This window comes from Mugil cephalus, chromosome 5, assembly GCF_022458985.1.
Source record: "Mugil cephalus isolate CIBA_MC_2020 chromosome 5, CIBA_Mcephalus_1.1, whole genome shotgun sequence".
NCBI lineage: Eukaryota > Metazoa > Chordata > Actinopteri > Mugiliformes > Mugilidae > Mugil > Mugil cephalus.
The window spans coordinates 4,295,601-4,312,786 of record NC_061774.1 but is presented as its reverse complement, the minus strand read 5'-3'; the positions used below and the strand labels follow the sequence as shown (position 1 = coordinate 4,312,786).

General features: G+C 42.8%; 1 protein-coding gene across 8 annotated transcripts in view; it reads right to left on the bottom strand.

The window, feature by feature from the left end:
- Positions 1 to 17,186, bottom strand: part of rapgef2b (Rap guanine nucleotide exchange factor 2b) — a 101,314-nt gene that overhangs the window by 65,217 nt on the left and 18,911 nt on the right. For all 8 annotated transcript variants that reach the window (XM_047586023.1, XM_047586019.1, XM_047586020.1 and 5 more), the window contains exons 2-3: positions 6,908 to 6,978; positions 3,447 to 3,503 (exon numbers count right to left, since the gene is read on the bottom strand). In XM_047586023.1, coding sequence (XP_047441979.1) covers positions 3,447 to 3,503; positions 6,908 to 6,978 — 128 coding nt within the window. The remainder of the gene's footprint in view (positions 1 to 3,446; positions 3,504 to 6,907; positions 6,979 to 17,186) is intronic.

Sequence of the window (17,186 nt, the reverse complement as noted above, 5' to 3'; positions counted from 1 at the left end):
AAATATGAGTACTTTTAGAACTATTACCTCTTATCCTCCTGTCATTATTCCACCAGCAACCATGGACAGGCAAGAGTGAGGTTGTGAGCGTACTGGGTTATTAACTAGGTCGCTTCCTTGCATTTTATCCCGCATTAAGATTGTTTGCAGAAAAAGGAAAGAATAAAAATATGTAGACATCATTTAGCTCCATGTAAAATGTGAACGGCTTCATTCCTTGAAATCAAGGGAGGACGACCGGCGGCCAAACAAATCTGACTGGCTCCACTTTATATAAAAATGCTGCCTCTTCTAACTCTCTGATGTTGCGAGACAAAATACAAAACAAAAGAGGTTTTTGGGCATCTATTACGATTGATAGAATTCAATAGATATCAATTTCTATAACTGATGAATTGGTTGCCAGTTGTCCCTCGGTAGCTGTAAAGATTACATGCATTAATGTAATTGTAAACTGAATTATTTGGGTTGATCAGCTGAATTGGAATTTTTTAATGCACCACACTTTTTGCAGTAGTCTGAGACACACTCTGAGGCACAAGTCATACGACTTAACACTCTGATGTTTCCCACTAACTTTTAGAGCCTTCATTCCGAGGCGTATTATTGCCAACATTATGAACAAATGGGGACATTAAGCCAGGCGATTAAAAACCTGTATTTTTAGAAGTCAATCTAATCTTCTGCCGTTTTACCACCGAGCTCTTTTCAAGGAGAGCTGTGGCTGAGTTTTATAGGTTACAATACATGTAAGCTAGTGGTACACACGCAACTTAACAGCTGTGCACATCTGTCGAGTGCACACGCTTCTGCAGATGAAATGAGCCAATAAACTAAAAAGAAAATTGCTTGCTGTGTTTCTGTGCTTTAAATTAGCAAAGCACAGGCAGTTGTGGTTTCACTCAGGCCACACCAAGCAAGAAAAATCTAAAAATGCTCTGTGCAATGGTGTTTATCTGCATCACTGTTTTCATTTATAAACATGCTCACGAGAAACCATATATGCAGATCAGGTTCTTCTTTGTCCTCTTTCACTGAGAAAGCAATGATCACAGCTGACATCTGCTACAGAGTGAGACAAACAGGCTGATTAACTGGGCTTTCTACTCCTTCTGAGCAACTTCACAGGTCAGATAGGTTCAGAAACTCCCTCCTCACACGTCCCCGAGGTCAGATTAGCAGGTCTGTGCTTCACCTAAATATAAAAACTAAAAGCTGTGATGCTATAAATGACAAACAAGTCCTTAATCTACTGAATCTCTGCTGGTGAAATCTCTGTCCGGTGCTGATGTTCCCTCTGTACTTACACAACACAGGTTAAATATGTTCTCTTTCTGGATGTCAGACAAATGAATGGAAATAATCTCATATACACCAGCAGAACAATATTTCCTTTGCTGCTGCACTGAGACATTTGTAATCTTTTTTTTTTTTTAGGATTGCTGATAAAATAATTATTAAAAGTTCACTGATATCATCACTGACTTGACTGTCCGTTCACACAAACACTAAGGGCTGTGACAGTTCAAACCTACAGTCAGACGGTGGTTGATTTCAGCTGTCGACAACCGTCCAAGGTTTGGGATCACCAGTAGCTGGCCCTTAACTTTTTAGCCTACTCAGCAGGTTTATTGGATGGGAGAGCACATCAATGCGGGAGATTACTTTGATTGCCTATTCAGCTTCGCAGACCAGTGCATGCACAGAAGGATCTTCTCATGTGTCACCTTCAGCTCATCTGAACATTCAAAATATGCAAATGTTTCGCAAAAACACTCTGTATTTGGGAATGTTCACAAAGACGTGCCAGGAGGCTGCAGTCCATCGGGACCAAAATTACATGCCACAAGAGCAGTTTGGGCCCATCTGCGACTGGACCTATAAACAAACATTCCACTCTGTTATTCAGCGAGACATGTCACTACGTGATAGATTAACGTGAAATGTTTCCACTCCCTGCCTCACAATTTGTGTAGTTCTGCTGCTATTTAATTCACTTTCGTGTATTCTTTGTACATTGTATATTTTGTATTGTTCCTTTTTACTTTACTATGTTTATTGCACCAAACCCAAAGACAAAGGCCTTGTACGTGTGAGCATACGTGGCTATAAATGTGATTCTGATTCAGATCATCTGGATTTAATCAATAACTGATCAGCACGGTTCAGTGGAGGCCAGCTCTGTATGATGGTTTGTAGCTCTTCCCAACTTTCTCGCTCTTCCAAGATCTTTCATTTTTCCTTTTTTTTTTTTTAAACAATAAATTCAGACGAACACCACCTCCTGATGTTACTCTTAAACTGGAGCAGTAGGAAGCTCTTTGGTTTGGGTTTGGTGCGTCTGTCCCTTTTGCGATGTATCCACTCTGGAAGAAACTGAGAGGTCTGACCAGCTTTGTGTGGACACGTGAATCCCATGGCACATTTTTACATTTGTGACAGGAAATGTCCAAGAACAATTTTCGTCTGCGACTAAAAATGTCAAATGTAAGCTTCTTGGCTTGGCAGCGTGCAGAAGCTTGAAAGAGTCTTGCTCAAACAGTCTATTATAGGACCACGGCTTAATCTGGATTCCTATTGTTTAATCGGCTCCCACAATCCAGAGTGGGCTTCTAATGAGGTGTTGACTCGTCCACATCATTCCCCAACATGTACACACACACACACGCACACACACACACGCACACACACACACACACACACACACACACACAGGGGATCAGACGGCAGAAAAAGGAACGACGCACCCTCTCTAACCCCTCGAGACGCTGGCAGAGTTAATTAACTGTCTTAATTCTCACCATGGGTGTTCAGAAGACGTCAACGTGTGACAGCAGTCAAACACTGTGTGTGTGTGCGTGTGTGTGTTCTCCTTGCCAAAGTTGTGGCAGCCTTTCAAAGTGGATCCAAACACACTCAGAAGCCGTCAATGTAGCTTTCTGATCGAATTAACCCTCCACCAACTGTAGCTCAGAGGCGGGGGAAGCATATGAGAACTGTCACTGGGTGGTAGCTGCTAGTTTTCTCGCCACTGAAAAAAAAACTGCCTTATGAGATAATGTAGTTACTGTTTGTCTTTGTCAATTTAGTCCACAACGACTTACTGAATTACACTGAAATGACAGGTTATTCTTCTTCAGCTGTGGGAACTGGCACTAAAACACTCTTTTATAAAAGTAATCATCCAAACGTGCGTTACGAACATTTGTTTTCATTTATGTCAACCAGGTTGAGCTGCAGCGATCAGCGCTGTCATCAAGAGCTCAGCTTGTGTCTGAGCATGTCTGAATCAAGCAGAAGTGAAACGCTGTTACACCAGGCTGCCTTTGTTTGACGCTGCGCACATGTTCTGGCAGAGATGCTAGCGTCTGACCAAATATCACCAAAAAAACCCCAAACACGTTTGGCGTTCACACCTCCCCAAGCACAGACATCGTGGTACTTACTAGTATAGCACTTCGTTGGCTTCGTGTCTCTCATAGCGCACCGTCTCACACATTATCCTGCAGGGACAGAGAGGGGGGAGGCGTCAGAAAACAACACGCTGAAATAATACCTAATACAAGCATGATTATCATTAAAGCAATACAGACAACATATAAGGAAGTCATTTAAACAAAAATAACTTCAAATAATGGCTACAGTAAGACTTTGATACTATTCATGAGCTGTATATAAAGGAGAGAAGTAGCTACTGAGATGTGATATCCCCCGTTAGTTTGTGGAGAACCATGTTGTGACCATGACTGAAAGAGAGTAGAGGAGGAGGGATGGGTCAGTCTACTCCCTTACAGACCTCTCTCTGAGGCCTTATTTCTTACTATTTATGTGATTGTTTCCAAAGGAACAACCAGCACAGTGAGGAGGAGAAATTAATTTAGTTCCATTATAATAGTAGTAGTAGTAGTAGTAGTAGGAGGAGGAGGAGTAGTGAGATTTATTGATTTAATATTTCATGTGCGAAGCAAAATATTTGTAGTAGTTTACTGGGGCCAGCACCTACTGACCATTAAGTGAAACTGCACTTTAGCCACTTCTTCATTCATTTTTCTTTTCAGACCCGGTGGTGGTTACATCCATGTTTTATGTCCTCTCACTGATACCATTACAGCATTAGGTATAATTATTTCCTGATTTATTTTTTGGCAAACTTCCAAGCAGAGATTTCCATCATTTCCCAGTCTCATGTGCCAATACTGACAAGCAGTAAAAAGATGCTGCTGATAACAATGCAGGAGTAAAAAACAACAGAGCATGACTGTCCCGTGGGTGTATTGCATCACAGTCGGTTGCTACAGAATGAGGGGAAGTTTGTTGTTCTGTGTCTTCTACACTGGAAGCGTGTATTTAAAGAGAGTTTGGTGTTTCTTTGTAAAAGACTAAAAAACAAAAAACAAAAGGCCTCCCTGCACGACCAAAGTCTTACACATTTAGTCACAAAGTAGTCGACTATAGCAGCCAGGAGTTTAATTACTACTGTGCTGAAAATTTACATTTTAGATGTAGGCACAATACACAAGCTCGTTGCTTTAAGGTGAAATCTTCAAATCCCAATCGGTGCATTACATTTGAAAATGAACCATATTTACTTTGTAATCACATTGTGCCCATTATGAAATATTTGTGTCAATGTTCTCCCGGGCGTAAGTATTAAATATGAATTTAGTATTGAAAGTAATTTGTGGTTGTTTTTACTCATCAAGTGTGAAAACGTCTCTAGAGAAGACGAGCACGCTTCAACATTGCAGGCGGTAAACTAGCAAGCAGCAGCCACACTGATCAAAACACAAAGGCCTTCACAAACAGTTAGGGGCGAAGAGCGTCACTGTGAAAACAAGAAGAAAAAAAAACCCAACACATTCCTGCCTGATGAAAATGCTGAGAAAAAGGGAACTACAGCATAATCCCATAGTTAGTGGGATGTCTGGCCGGCTGGGAACTTTTTTTTTTTTTTTTTTTAAGTTTGTGAAACTGGATTTGACGGGAGTGGTGGGCTGGGCTGTGGGACCCAAACAGGAGGGAGCGGGGTTACTGCCGGGTGGGAGGCCTCTGAGGGGTCACACGCAGGAATGTTCTGGCTCACGGGTCATGTGCGGCTGCATTGTTCCCTCGCCAGTGTGATCCACATGTATGCACACTAGGCATGCTGGGAACAGACTTCTGACATGGACTGTTTGGAGAGTGTGTGCCGGGCAGAGCAAACTGGAACGTGGCGACGAGAGACGCAAGAGGCCAGATCTTTTATGAAGAGCACAGCAGGAATTAAACACTGTTTCACACACACCCTGATCATTTACACTTTAGGGCTTGAGCAGCTTTTGAATGGCAGATATTGCTAAAATTTACACAGTAAAAGAAATGGTTAAAATAAAGACACTTAAAAGAAATAAGGTGGTGATAATGAAAAAGATGAATTTTTTACAGTGAGCTGAAGTCAAATAAAGTTAGGACTATACATGCTTGGACACAGACACAAATCAGTCATTTATAAAACACATTTAGGTTAAAGTTAGAAAGAGACAGACCCTCACTTTAACTTTTTGTTCCCCAAAATTGCATCAGTGTCCAAACAAATATGGATCCGGCTGTATTTTCTTGTCTCTTTTGCATAAAGAAGAGCTGAGCTGTGAATTGGAGGATGGGAGTGACCTTCTGGACAGTTTGGAATGTGTTTGGTGACCTTATTATGTTTAGGCTTCCACTTTAAGTGAAGCTGGCTATAAATCTTCAGCCTGTCTGCTTCCACATCTGCACACCTGGCTACTTGCAGTTTCAGAGGACCATGTCTGTACGTACTTGCAGAGTCAGCAGCAGACTTGCACGGCTTCCAATAAGTACTAGTACATGCAGGCCAGAACGCATATGGTGACCTCCTAACAGCCAGAACAAGAGCTGCTTTGCTTATTGTTCAGTCAGACAACGTGAACATGGAAGTGAGACGGTCAAGAATAAGACGGCACATGTGGAATGCAGTAGAAACATAGGACACACACAGGATGCACCCGATGCTTATACAGGTATTACATGTTCACCATGGGAACAGCCTACTTTTTTTAAAATTTTATATTTTAAATGTTGTGGATCCAAGGGATGCAGAAAACTGCAGAAAGCCCAGTTGTAAGATTGTGTATTTTTGACACCATGTTGTCTCCAGAGTTCTGCTTTTGCTTTCAGATGCTATTGAGACCAGTGAATCAAGCAGACGCTGTGCAAGGGTCACATGCATGAAGAGTTTGTAAAAATAGGACGGTTTGTTGTTGTTGCGGGTGAGTAGCTGGTTATTTAGAAGTGAAGAAACCACTTAGATGAGCGGCAATACGCCTTGAAGAAAATTCAAGAAAAAGTACAGTTGCTTTTGTTTTACCTTAGTTTTTTTGATATGTTGATTTGATATTAAGTCACTACTTTGATTCAGAACGTTCTGGATAGATTCAGTTAAATGGCTACTTGTAGCAACAGATTAACATGCGAGGGGAATTTTAAGATCAACAACACATTCATTAAACTGAAGCTAGAGACAGCAGCTTATTAGCTTAGGAAATAGATTGAAACTGGGAAAGCATGATCAAGATAAAACAAGACAGACAGACAAACAGATAGATAGATGCGTTTTACGCTTACAAAAAGAGCTGTTTTGTTTTCTGTGACTATTTAGTTAACAGTTGCAGCCAGCGGGTGGTTAGAGGGCAGATTAGAAACGCTAGGTGAAACCAGCATTCAGCCGGCAGCTCTGTGTTCATTTTACACCTCTGACTACAACTGTTATGGAGCTCACACACACACACACACACACACACACGGGGGATATGTCACTATGTTTTAATTTGCATCTGAAATGCAGGTAATTGGAATATCAAGCTTCTAAGGTCATACTAATGAAATGTGGGGAGCGTGTTCAGACACTCACCTCAGCTGGTGCTCGCGCAGGTTGGACAGAGCCTCCATCCCGTGTAGATAAGAGTAGACGATCTCCAGGTCCTGGAGAAGAGCAGAGGTGTTGTCAGACACAGTGGTTTAGGGTTAGAGGCAAGCTTTTTTTTTAAACAGAGCAGACACAGCACATTGACTCATCGGTTCGGTGACGGAAATAAAACTGAATGACATCATTTCAGTCAAGCATTTTCTACCTGCAGTTTCTCTGATTGTGCGCTAATCCGGTTTCAACATGATGGCAATAAAGTGTCATTAACCCATGTCAAGGTCCGGAAATTATGAAGAATACAGGCTATCGAAGCCCAAATGGACGTCTTCCAACTATCTGCTATATCCAATAAAGAATCAAAGACCTAAGGAAATCTACTTTTTATGGTCTAAAGTAAGACAATCAATATATTGATTGACTGTGAACATCTGACCTTACTCCCTGAAGGAATTAAGCCGGCCAATCAATAATTGAATCAGTTTATTATTCCAACATTATTCTTCGGTTCAAATGTAATCTGTCAAAAATACACTGAGACATAGTTCACCTATAAATCAGACTCTGCATTAACATTTAAAATGCTGATCACTCACACAGAAACTTTTTTTTTTTTTTTTTTTTAACAAGGACATTGATTTGTGTGGACCATCGGAGCAGAAAGTAACAACGCGCCTCGTGGAGAAAATAAATAAAAGGAGCTGCACTGCACAACTATAAACTCCCCATTCAATTAGTTCATCAAGTGACCCAGTGAGTGACTCTCAGACCGTCTGGCCTGAATCCAAGTCAGAGGTGAAACAAAGTGGCCCTCTCTGAGAGCTGGCAGGCCGCACAGCTACTCCACTGTCTGCTGCTGCACACTGGGGCACTGACTGTGTGTTTGCATGTGCGAGTGTGTTTGTGGTGGAAGCCACTGGGAAGCCTTTGTCGGCGGGGACTGGAGGTGGATGCGGCGACAGCGCAGTGAGTGGAGGGACAACACAGAGCTTGTGCTGAGGCCCCGATAAACGAAGCGGCACAGAACGGACACTCTGTGTCTGGGTTGTGTTTCCGAGAGCAACAATCAGGAGCTTACTGACAACTTTGTGAAATCTGGACGACAAAGGATGAATAACGCAGTTTGTGCTGCTTTATGGCGCCGGTGTCGGTAGAACAGGACGTGTCCGACGTGTTTGTCTGGTTGCTTTGTGAAAAAGAAAAAGTTCTCCTATTTATGTGTTATTAATGTAACGCAATCACTTCCAATAAAACAACTATAGCACACAAACGAGAGTGATCGAACTTCAAGTTGAGGCCTCGGGCTGGGACAAGCTTGACACAAGAGATTATAATTAACAGTGTTTTTTAAAACTTACAAAATGCAATGTTGTCTAAATTAACTAAATCGAGGGAGAAATAGAGACATTCTGCTGGGCCTTAAGTTTTTAACAAAAACACCACAGTCAGCCAATGGTCAGAAAATAAGTCGAGCAAAATCTATCATAGAGCAATTTTTTGGGGTGATCTTGATAAAATGGACACAAAAACAAAGCGACTGCCCTGTTACATCACACTGTGATATCCCCACTAACCAAATCCTCATGTTCAAAGAGTCTGCAGAGAAACACAGTGAACAGGAGCCATGGTTCACCAGGGTTATTGGGCAGACATGCACTGCCACCTACTGGAAGACAACAGAACTACACAGTAGACTCAGCTTGGACACAAATGCAGAATGATAAGTTTCTGCACAATATTTAAGGCGGCGTGAATAGATCTGAATATAACAGGTAACCTTTTCAGTTTTAAGAGGATATTTAGGCTTTGTTATGTGTGTATATATTGTATCCTTTTATCCTCGTATACAGTTTTTGGGGAAGTGGGGAAGTAACAAGGCACAACAGGCATGACTTAATAAGTGTATATTTGTTTCATGTTGTGTTATTTTCTTTATTTATGCTATTTCATCTTAGGCACACGTCTGCATTACCAAATTATTCCAGGGACCGAAACCTTTGCAAAATCCGCAACTCTCCACCGTGTAAAACGACATAAAGATCATATCAGACTTTGTGTCTCTGTGTTTATGATAGTTGTGGGAAAAAAACACAATCAGAGTTAACCACTCGCTGAGGTCTTACGGTCACACTCAACTGCAACATCACCACTTCTGTAACTGTGTGACCACGAAAGGCCTCAGCGGGTGACCGGGCTGCATCTCATTTCCTCTTCTCTCCACCACTACACATTAGTAACATAGTTAGAGGGTTTTAGTTGCGTGTGCATTTTCTGTATATACCTCGGCACCGCTAACTGTCAGTTTCTGGGGTTTTAAATATATAGAACTATAACATTTCTCCTCAGAGGAAAACTTGTTAAAAGAACGTGTACAAGCTGAGGGTAAAGTCCTCACTGTTGCAGAGCCTGTGGTCTTTGTTGCATCTCATCTCTCTCTCACCCTATTTTCTGTTCTCTCTACTGCCAAATGATCAAATAAAAACAAAAACAACATTAAACTTATAACGGGAATAGTAAAAAATGACACATGACAGAATTTGTAGATACAAGCAAAGGGTAGAGTTTATATTATTTTACCTCTACGGCACCAAAATAATCCAACCAGAAAGGCACCACTAGGTGGCAGTGTTGCAGGTTTCATTCTTTTCCTTTTCCACAGTGACATCACAGCGAATAAAACAGCGCCACTAAAACGCAACCTCACAGGGAGAAATATGCAGAACCATCAATTGTGGCTTCAGTCTCAAATATTTCAGATTGACTGTATGGAAAGAATGTAAAGGACCCCATCTTTTCCATTCCCTGGGCCTTACATTTTCCGGTTTCTTTCTTTTTTTTTTTTGTATTTGCTTTTACTGGTCTCCTTTAACCACAAAGTGTCATGGAAAATAAAACATAAAAATTTTACACAAACAGAAGACTCTAATCCAAAGCAGTTAACAACAGCAGCATGAAATTTCCGCTTTTTAACTCAATAAACTTTTATCTCAATTAATTCAAAAACAAAAGCTCACAAAACCTTCTGTTGCCTTAAAAAAAGGATTTCCATATTTTTGCCTCACAAAAGCAGACTGCATTTGATCCATGCTTTTAACATCACTCGTGTGGAACCGCTTGATGTTGATTCACACCGTGGGCTGAGAGCAGGATCAACAATCGCCCGTAAAACAGAGCCAGGAAGGAAAAGAGCGGTGGCTAACAGAAACTACGACGTCCTGATGATTGTTGCAAGCAGCCAAAACTCTGCTCATTGTGTGTATACATCCAACACAGACAAAAAGCCAGTGCATTTTCTTTATAAATCTGCTGGCAGCTCAAACTCCCAGCCTGCACCAGGAACACCCGCTAATCCCTCCCCCTTCCTTCTCCAAACTAATCCTTCCAGGAACACAGGTGGCCCCCCCACAGGAGAAAAAAAAAAAAAAAAAAACATAGCAAGATGTTGTTCTGGATAAGAAATAAATGACGATAAAAAAAAAAAAAATACCCCGGGGATACGTAAGAGGTACTTGCAGAAAACCATCCACGCCATTCCTCACATACCAGTTACATAGTGTAAGTCGACGTTTCGTAAACTTCCCCGGGCATTTCCTCGACGCAGCGTAACGCGTCACCGTTTTACACCTTGGCTCTCAAGACGGATGGCAGCGGGGCAATGCAGCCTGACGAGTGGAGGCATTTCCTCTTCAGGATACAAATTAAACAATAGCAGGCCTTGTCTTCCCTGCTGCAGGCACGACAATACACACACACACGCACGCACACACTCACTGAGGCGTCCATTTTCCGCCCCTTATGTTGGGCCCCAGAGGGGACGGGTGAGTTGGGGCTGGTTGCCAGCCCTCTGAGTGGCAAAGCGTTCAGTAGGCAAAGGGGAGGTCAGGGAAGTTCTGATGTTTTTCCTGCATTGTGTTCACGGAGACTTTTCCGGAAAATAAAAGAAGGCTGCGGTACAAACAAATACACTGTCACATGAAAAGACGACGCCGTCAAAAGGCATATCCGTGACCCGGTAGGAAAAAACACTTGTTTGTTTTGCAGCATTCCAACTTTCACATGAACGTGGACAAAGGGAAGTTCCTTTGTCCGGAGTTCCTTTGTTGATGCCTGCTTTACAGGCTGGAAATGCGTCAAAATAGTATTTTAATGTGATCAATTAATCTGCAGGCTTGAGTAAAAAAAAAAAAAAAAAGAGATGAACCCAGAATTAATTGCCTTAGCAAGTTATGGATTGATCTATGCAAAAAAACAAAAAAAAAGAAAGAAAAATCACAATGTTTCCCTAAACAGAACAGATTTAACTGCCTGATATAGATTTATATCTTTCATACGGCAATAAATAAGAAATATTTGCATCATTTTAAATTGCTAAGTTTCTTGTCTATGTAATGTCAGTATCTGTCACCACAGTTCATCTTGATTGTCTTCATTACTTGTGTTGTCTGATCAATAGCAAAAAAAAAAAAAAGAACTTAAGCATATTTGGCTTTGAATACGATGCATCACAATTAATAGAAAAAAATGGCATCTTTGAATCCCTGGATTTACTAATAGATTAATCAAATGGAACGCTCACACAAAAAAGGAAAATAAAAAGATCCAAATCCTAAACGTAACACTGCAGCAATCAATAGTGTAATTTCAGGATTTGTTTGCTGATTACCTGAGCAGCTCTGGGGGATCCTACACTGAACTGAGAGCAGCTCTGCTTTTCTTATCACCTAACACCACCGCCTCTGTTTGCTAGATAGGAAGTTCTCGCCTGGTCGGGGCCCTTTCACTACAGCGCAAATGGTCGATCCATTTGTTCATGTGGGTCTGGCTGAGGGCAGATAGCAGACCTCTGCATGCATCTATCGCCCACTGTAGGCAAGCATCAAAGAAAAAGGCTCAAACTATTCAAAAACAATGGGATGCGGAGGGAGGGGTGAACAAAAGAGTCACAGGTAGGGAGGTCAAGGACATATCTGATGACCTGAGCGTCACATGAAGCACAGAGCAGTTTGTGCAAGATGAATCTGAAGCAGAAAAAGGCTGTTTAACAGCAAACTGCCTGTCCAGGCTTTGCATTTAGATAAAAGGTAAAAGGCAGGTGTGAACAGTCCCATTTGAGAGATTCGATATCTGGCCACATTTGGGGGTGGTCTGGGTGTTTTCCTTGGGTAGTGAGAACACAACGCATCCTGGGTTGAATTAAAGACCTATGCTCAACAGGGGTGCTCGTGTGTCAGTGGAGTTTGGTCACATTCTTTCAGAAAATAACACAGAGCTGCGATTAAATAATGCCCTGAAAAGGAAAAAGCACTGTACGCGATGTCTGTTCGATGGTAATGAAAGCCTTTGAAAATATTCTGCCTTTATAGCTGTTAACTAATAAAGAAATCTAAGAGAGAACTTATAAATGTAAGTATTTAATATGAGTATGCACGTGAACCTGTGTTAATTATTGATGCGGTCATGTTGATGTAAGAGGAGCCTTGTGTGGTTAATTGATTGCTTCCTTATTTACAGATGCTTTATTTACCTTTATTACCATGTAATTGTTATGTAAGTTTCCAGGGTGGGGGTTATAATCTGAGTTTTTTGCAGGTCTAGTTAGTAACAACTCAACAAGTGTGCCAAAGTCATGACTCCCACACATAAACAGCTCCGTTCATGGTTCTGGAGCTGTGGCAGAGACCCGTTAGAGAGAACCACCGGTACAATATTCTGCTGCGCCACAGATGATGTCAAGGTTTATTAGTACACAGAGGGCAAAACCGAGATCACACGTGGACATGCATTTGGAGACACGTGTCGATTCCAGGCCTGAGCACACGTACCTAAAGCTGGTCACCTGGGATCTGATAGGCCATAGCTATTAATAATGTCAACTATAGTTTTTATATCGTGTAGGAAGGACCAGTTAAGTGGAGCGAACCTATAAACCTCACATGACGGCCGGTTCAAGGAGGCACTGGCCTCGGAGTCACCCAGGAGCAGTGTAAATCAATGACGGTGTCTCCTGCGCTGACAGCATTAACGTCCCCAGCTGTCTGCATTAGTGCCCGCAACCTCTTATCCAACTACTGCAAAGGAAATGCTCCCACCGGCGGATCCAGCGTACGCCTGTTGCAGTGTAGCAGAGCAGCAAAATATTTGAAATGTCAATTCTGCCTGAGCTTCTCGCCTGGCCCGGCCTGTGGAAGGTTTTTGATGTATGGCGGACGACTGTAGGGTTTTCTGGCAAGCGCACAGGAATGTTCTAGTGCTTTCTGTGGCCTGCGTAGTATTATATTGCATTCCGCGGTGAGGTTTCAGGTGCTGGAGTACGCTAGTGGCATTGACCTGAAGTATGTGCTTCTGGTCGTCATCAGATCTGAATCCAAAAACAATGTTTCTGTCAGAAATCAGGTGGGAAGAATGTAATTAATCCCACGTCATCACCAGTAGAGTAGTGAAGTCAAATCAAGACTTTAATCCTTTAAAACCTTTTCCTCTTACTGTGTGACTTTTCTCTTACTGTTACGTTTCCATGATTAAGCGAGCCAACCTTCTAAAGATAATATAGCAGAAGCACAGACTATTTGCAGCATTAACTTACTGGTCAGTTGCCATTTTAGGTTCCTAAATGTATCAGTTATAATTTATTAAATGGCCCAAAATCACACCTATAGTTGCAATTATTTCATCCAGGAACAAGCAAATGTCCAATCACATCCTTTTTTGTTTATTATTTTTGCTTCATTTTGCCACTTTTAGTTTTATTTACTTATTTGTTGGCCTTTAAAAGTGAGTCAACATTACAGTTTTACAAAATAATCCAAGTAGGACCAGACTAAAAAGTTCTCATTTTATCTTTTTCTCACAGGTTGAGTCTACGACTTGTCCAAAAGCCCAATCAGGAATGATTTCAGCCCCTGAAAGTAAAACCAGAGAGTGTCTGCCAACTCGGCTGCTATTCTTATCAAGTCACCGTAGTGAGGAACTGAGTGTGGCAGCGTGACAGAGAGAAACCAGGGCGGCCGCCTACTGCGAGGCATATGTAACTCCGACAGCGCTGCCAGACAACTTGTAAAGAACTACTCAAAGGGAGCTTTTTACGGCGAGTAACATCTCGCAACTGTGAAACTCAGCGCATTGTGATCATTCTTTCTGTCCAGGATGGCGGTCACAGGAGCAGCAGAGAGTTTAAATCTGACAGACTGCGAGCGTGACACCCTCCTCATCAGCAACAACATTTAGGATCCATCAGTGCAAAGGAAAGTTTTCTCTGGTCATGGAAACAGAAAAGTACTGACAAAGTGAGCGAAACTAACAAAAAAAAAAAACTTGTGATCTAAAAGGACGCAGTTTAACACTGTATTAACGCTGTGTTTGTGAGGCTGCATAAGGCTGCGTCTTTCCACCCGTTGGCTCATTACACCAACCCTGTCTAAGATGCTTACAACGTTGATCCCCGGCAATTCAAAGAAGGAATGGCCGGCTCTAATCACGGCACTTTGTGCGGGGAGGATTTGTTGTTGTTCCGTTTCAAAAAATAGCTGTGAAAAGCACAAATTAATCCCCCTCGACTCGGGGAGCGAGGGCGACCCAGTTTTACAACAATTGCTCATTTGTCACCGCGGGGTGAGATTTTCACTCCGCACCTTCACCCTCTGAACTTTGCTGCAACTGCTTCACGGTTGGAATCAAACAACACGGCTGCAGTATTCAAAAAGCAGCTCGTTAGGGCTGCATACAATGACTGCCGTGAAAGGAACACAATGGTTAATTCTGTGTGAGGTGTGAAATGACAAGACGCTGCATTTTTTTTTTATTATACTTCTATCGCATTGGGCTGCAAAGATGATCGCGTAACAATTTTAAATTTCAAAGCTAATTGGAGCACAGTTTTGTGTAAACATAAGATCCCAGTCATTCTTTCATTATTTTTCGTGCAGCTGCACGCCACGTCTCGATCCACAGCATTCCTTTGAAGTGCTGACCCCTCGCAGGTTTGCCGACGACCCCCTCATTCAGAGGAGCGTCGGTATTCCCGGATCCCGTTACCGTGAGCACGCCGGGGCCGTGTTGTGTGTCAGGCAGGGGTGAGGCCTGCATTCCTCAGATGACACTGGCTAGATGTCTCAGTGTCCACACCGCTAACTTACACACACACACGCTAAGCAGAGAGAGGCCGTCTCAGCCGTGCCCCCCGACCCCCCGCTGCTCCCTAACCTATGGAAGGTACCATATAGCAGCATACCGAGCGGAGGAGGCATCTGGGTCAAATGTTAGGACGGCGCATCTGGGGCTCCTACTGCAACACCACCAGTATTTAACAGATACTGACACTGGAACTCAATGCTGCCGTTACAGGTTCATCTGGTAATTCATTGTTTGGTAATAAAATCAAAGCACTAAAACAAGAATAAGATTTGATTGAAGATTTTTATGAAGTTAGAACTAAAGCTTATTTGGTATTTTTTTTAAATATTTTTTTTACACCAGAATTAAAAAAAGACGTGGCGGTTAATGCCGCATGAGTGAACTGACAGGAGAGCATTTTTACAATTTACTAATGTTTAATGCTTTTAAAGAGCTAAATGTCAAACACTCTCAACTATTTCTAGCTTGTCAGTTGCGAGGAGCTTCATCCGTCTACTTCCCTATATAGCTAATGTGATATTTTTGTTTGTGCTGAGTGTTGATTTGAGAAAATAAAAAAGAACATCTGCATTTCTTATTTTGTCTGAAGGTGATTTTCTCTAAGGTCTCCAAGGTCTTAGGCGGATTCGTTAGTTAAAACTTCTAAATGTCACTTCTATTAAAGACGACCACACGCACCCTGCAAAATCCCCCTGTGCCATTTCTGCTTCCCCCCCATGTGGCATTAATAAGACTCAGTCTCACCTAGCTGTCTGACAAAGATCATACGTCTGCATCAAACGCTGAGTTGCGATTTCGGACGAGCGCTGGAGAATAATGAGGTGGGCAGAGCTGCTGCGCAAGGGGGTGAGCAGCCTGTAGCAGTGTAACGAGGTAAACAGGCCACTGGGAGTCAGGCGGACGGTGCTGAAGGTTGGAAGGTCATGTTGCCTACGGTGCAATATCTGCTAATGGCAATATATTGCATTATATCGTCTGCTCAGCACAAACGCTGCAGCGTGTCTGTGTCAGTGTGCCAAGTGGGACCGAGGAGGCCCGCCCCCCCCCCCCCCCCCCAAGGAGCAGGCGAAACAGCAGCGGCGGCACTTTTTTCCAAAATGTGCACAACAGTCACCGTGCACCTCGGGGCAGCAGTGTGATGCTCCGCTCGGTGCCACGGCGTCCGCTGTCCGTCTCTGTCTGCGTTAATGTGCATGCGCACATTCCCTTGCTTTTGTTTGTACATTCCCTGAGTTAACAGGGTGGCCCAGCAGCTGTCCTTGAATCTCTATTGACAGAGAGCGTGGGATCTGCTGGGTATTTTTATCCATTAGCCTGTGTGAGAGAGCAGGTGGAAGCTTTGTGGGCTACAGCAAGGTCACAGAGCGACGAGCGGCGTCGCGCCGCTATCTGTTCTGGGGACTAAGTGCCCGTTTTGCAAAATTATATCATGTCGGCGCGTCATGATAGCGAAAGGCGTCACTGGGGGAATACAACAGCTCATTTGTTTAAATACAAACATTGGTTCTTTGGGAAAAGCTGCAATAAATCCTGGGAAAATATCTAGTATTTAAGTTTATCAAACCTGGAATTATCTTAGTTGGCGTTTAAGTGTTTATTAATTTTATGAACCAAAAGGGAATCAGAATTCTGTCAGGGTTTGGCCTGTGTGATTAAAACCCTGTGCCACCTGAATGAAGTTGGCACATACTACACAAATCCAATCATAAGTCTTACTGACACTAAGCAGTCGGTGTTAACTCTCAGGTTAAGCTTGCAGACAGCACATGGTCCTCACCTTCCCCTCTCTTGGCCTCGGATGCTGAACTAAGCTCCGGCCAAACAACTCAAACACTTCCACCTGTGAAGACGTGTTTAAGAAGAAGAAGAAGAAGATGGGAAACCGCTTTGTTTGCAGGAGGGCGTCCACCACGTCCAGACGTCCTCCCCTTCTACTTTTAAGCGCGCTCGACGCGATTTTTTGAATGGAATTACACCTCTGAATGACGGTGGGCGGCTGGAGCGGCCGGTGGAGCGGAACAACTATGCAGTCACAGGGAAAATTTAAAAGCACTTGGGAGCTGCTGTTTATTTCCCACCGTAGTCAGGCAGCTGGTGGACATGGTGACTGGTTGGAACAGGAATCAGGGAGGCATGT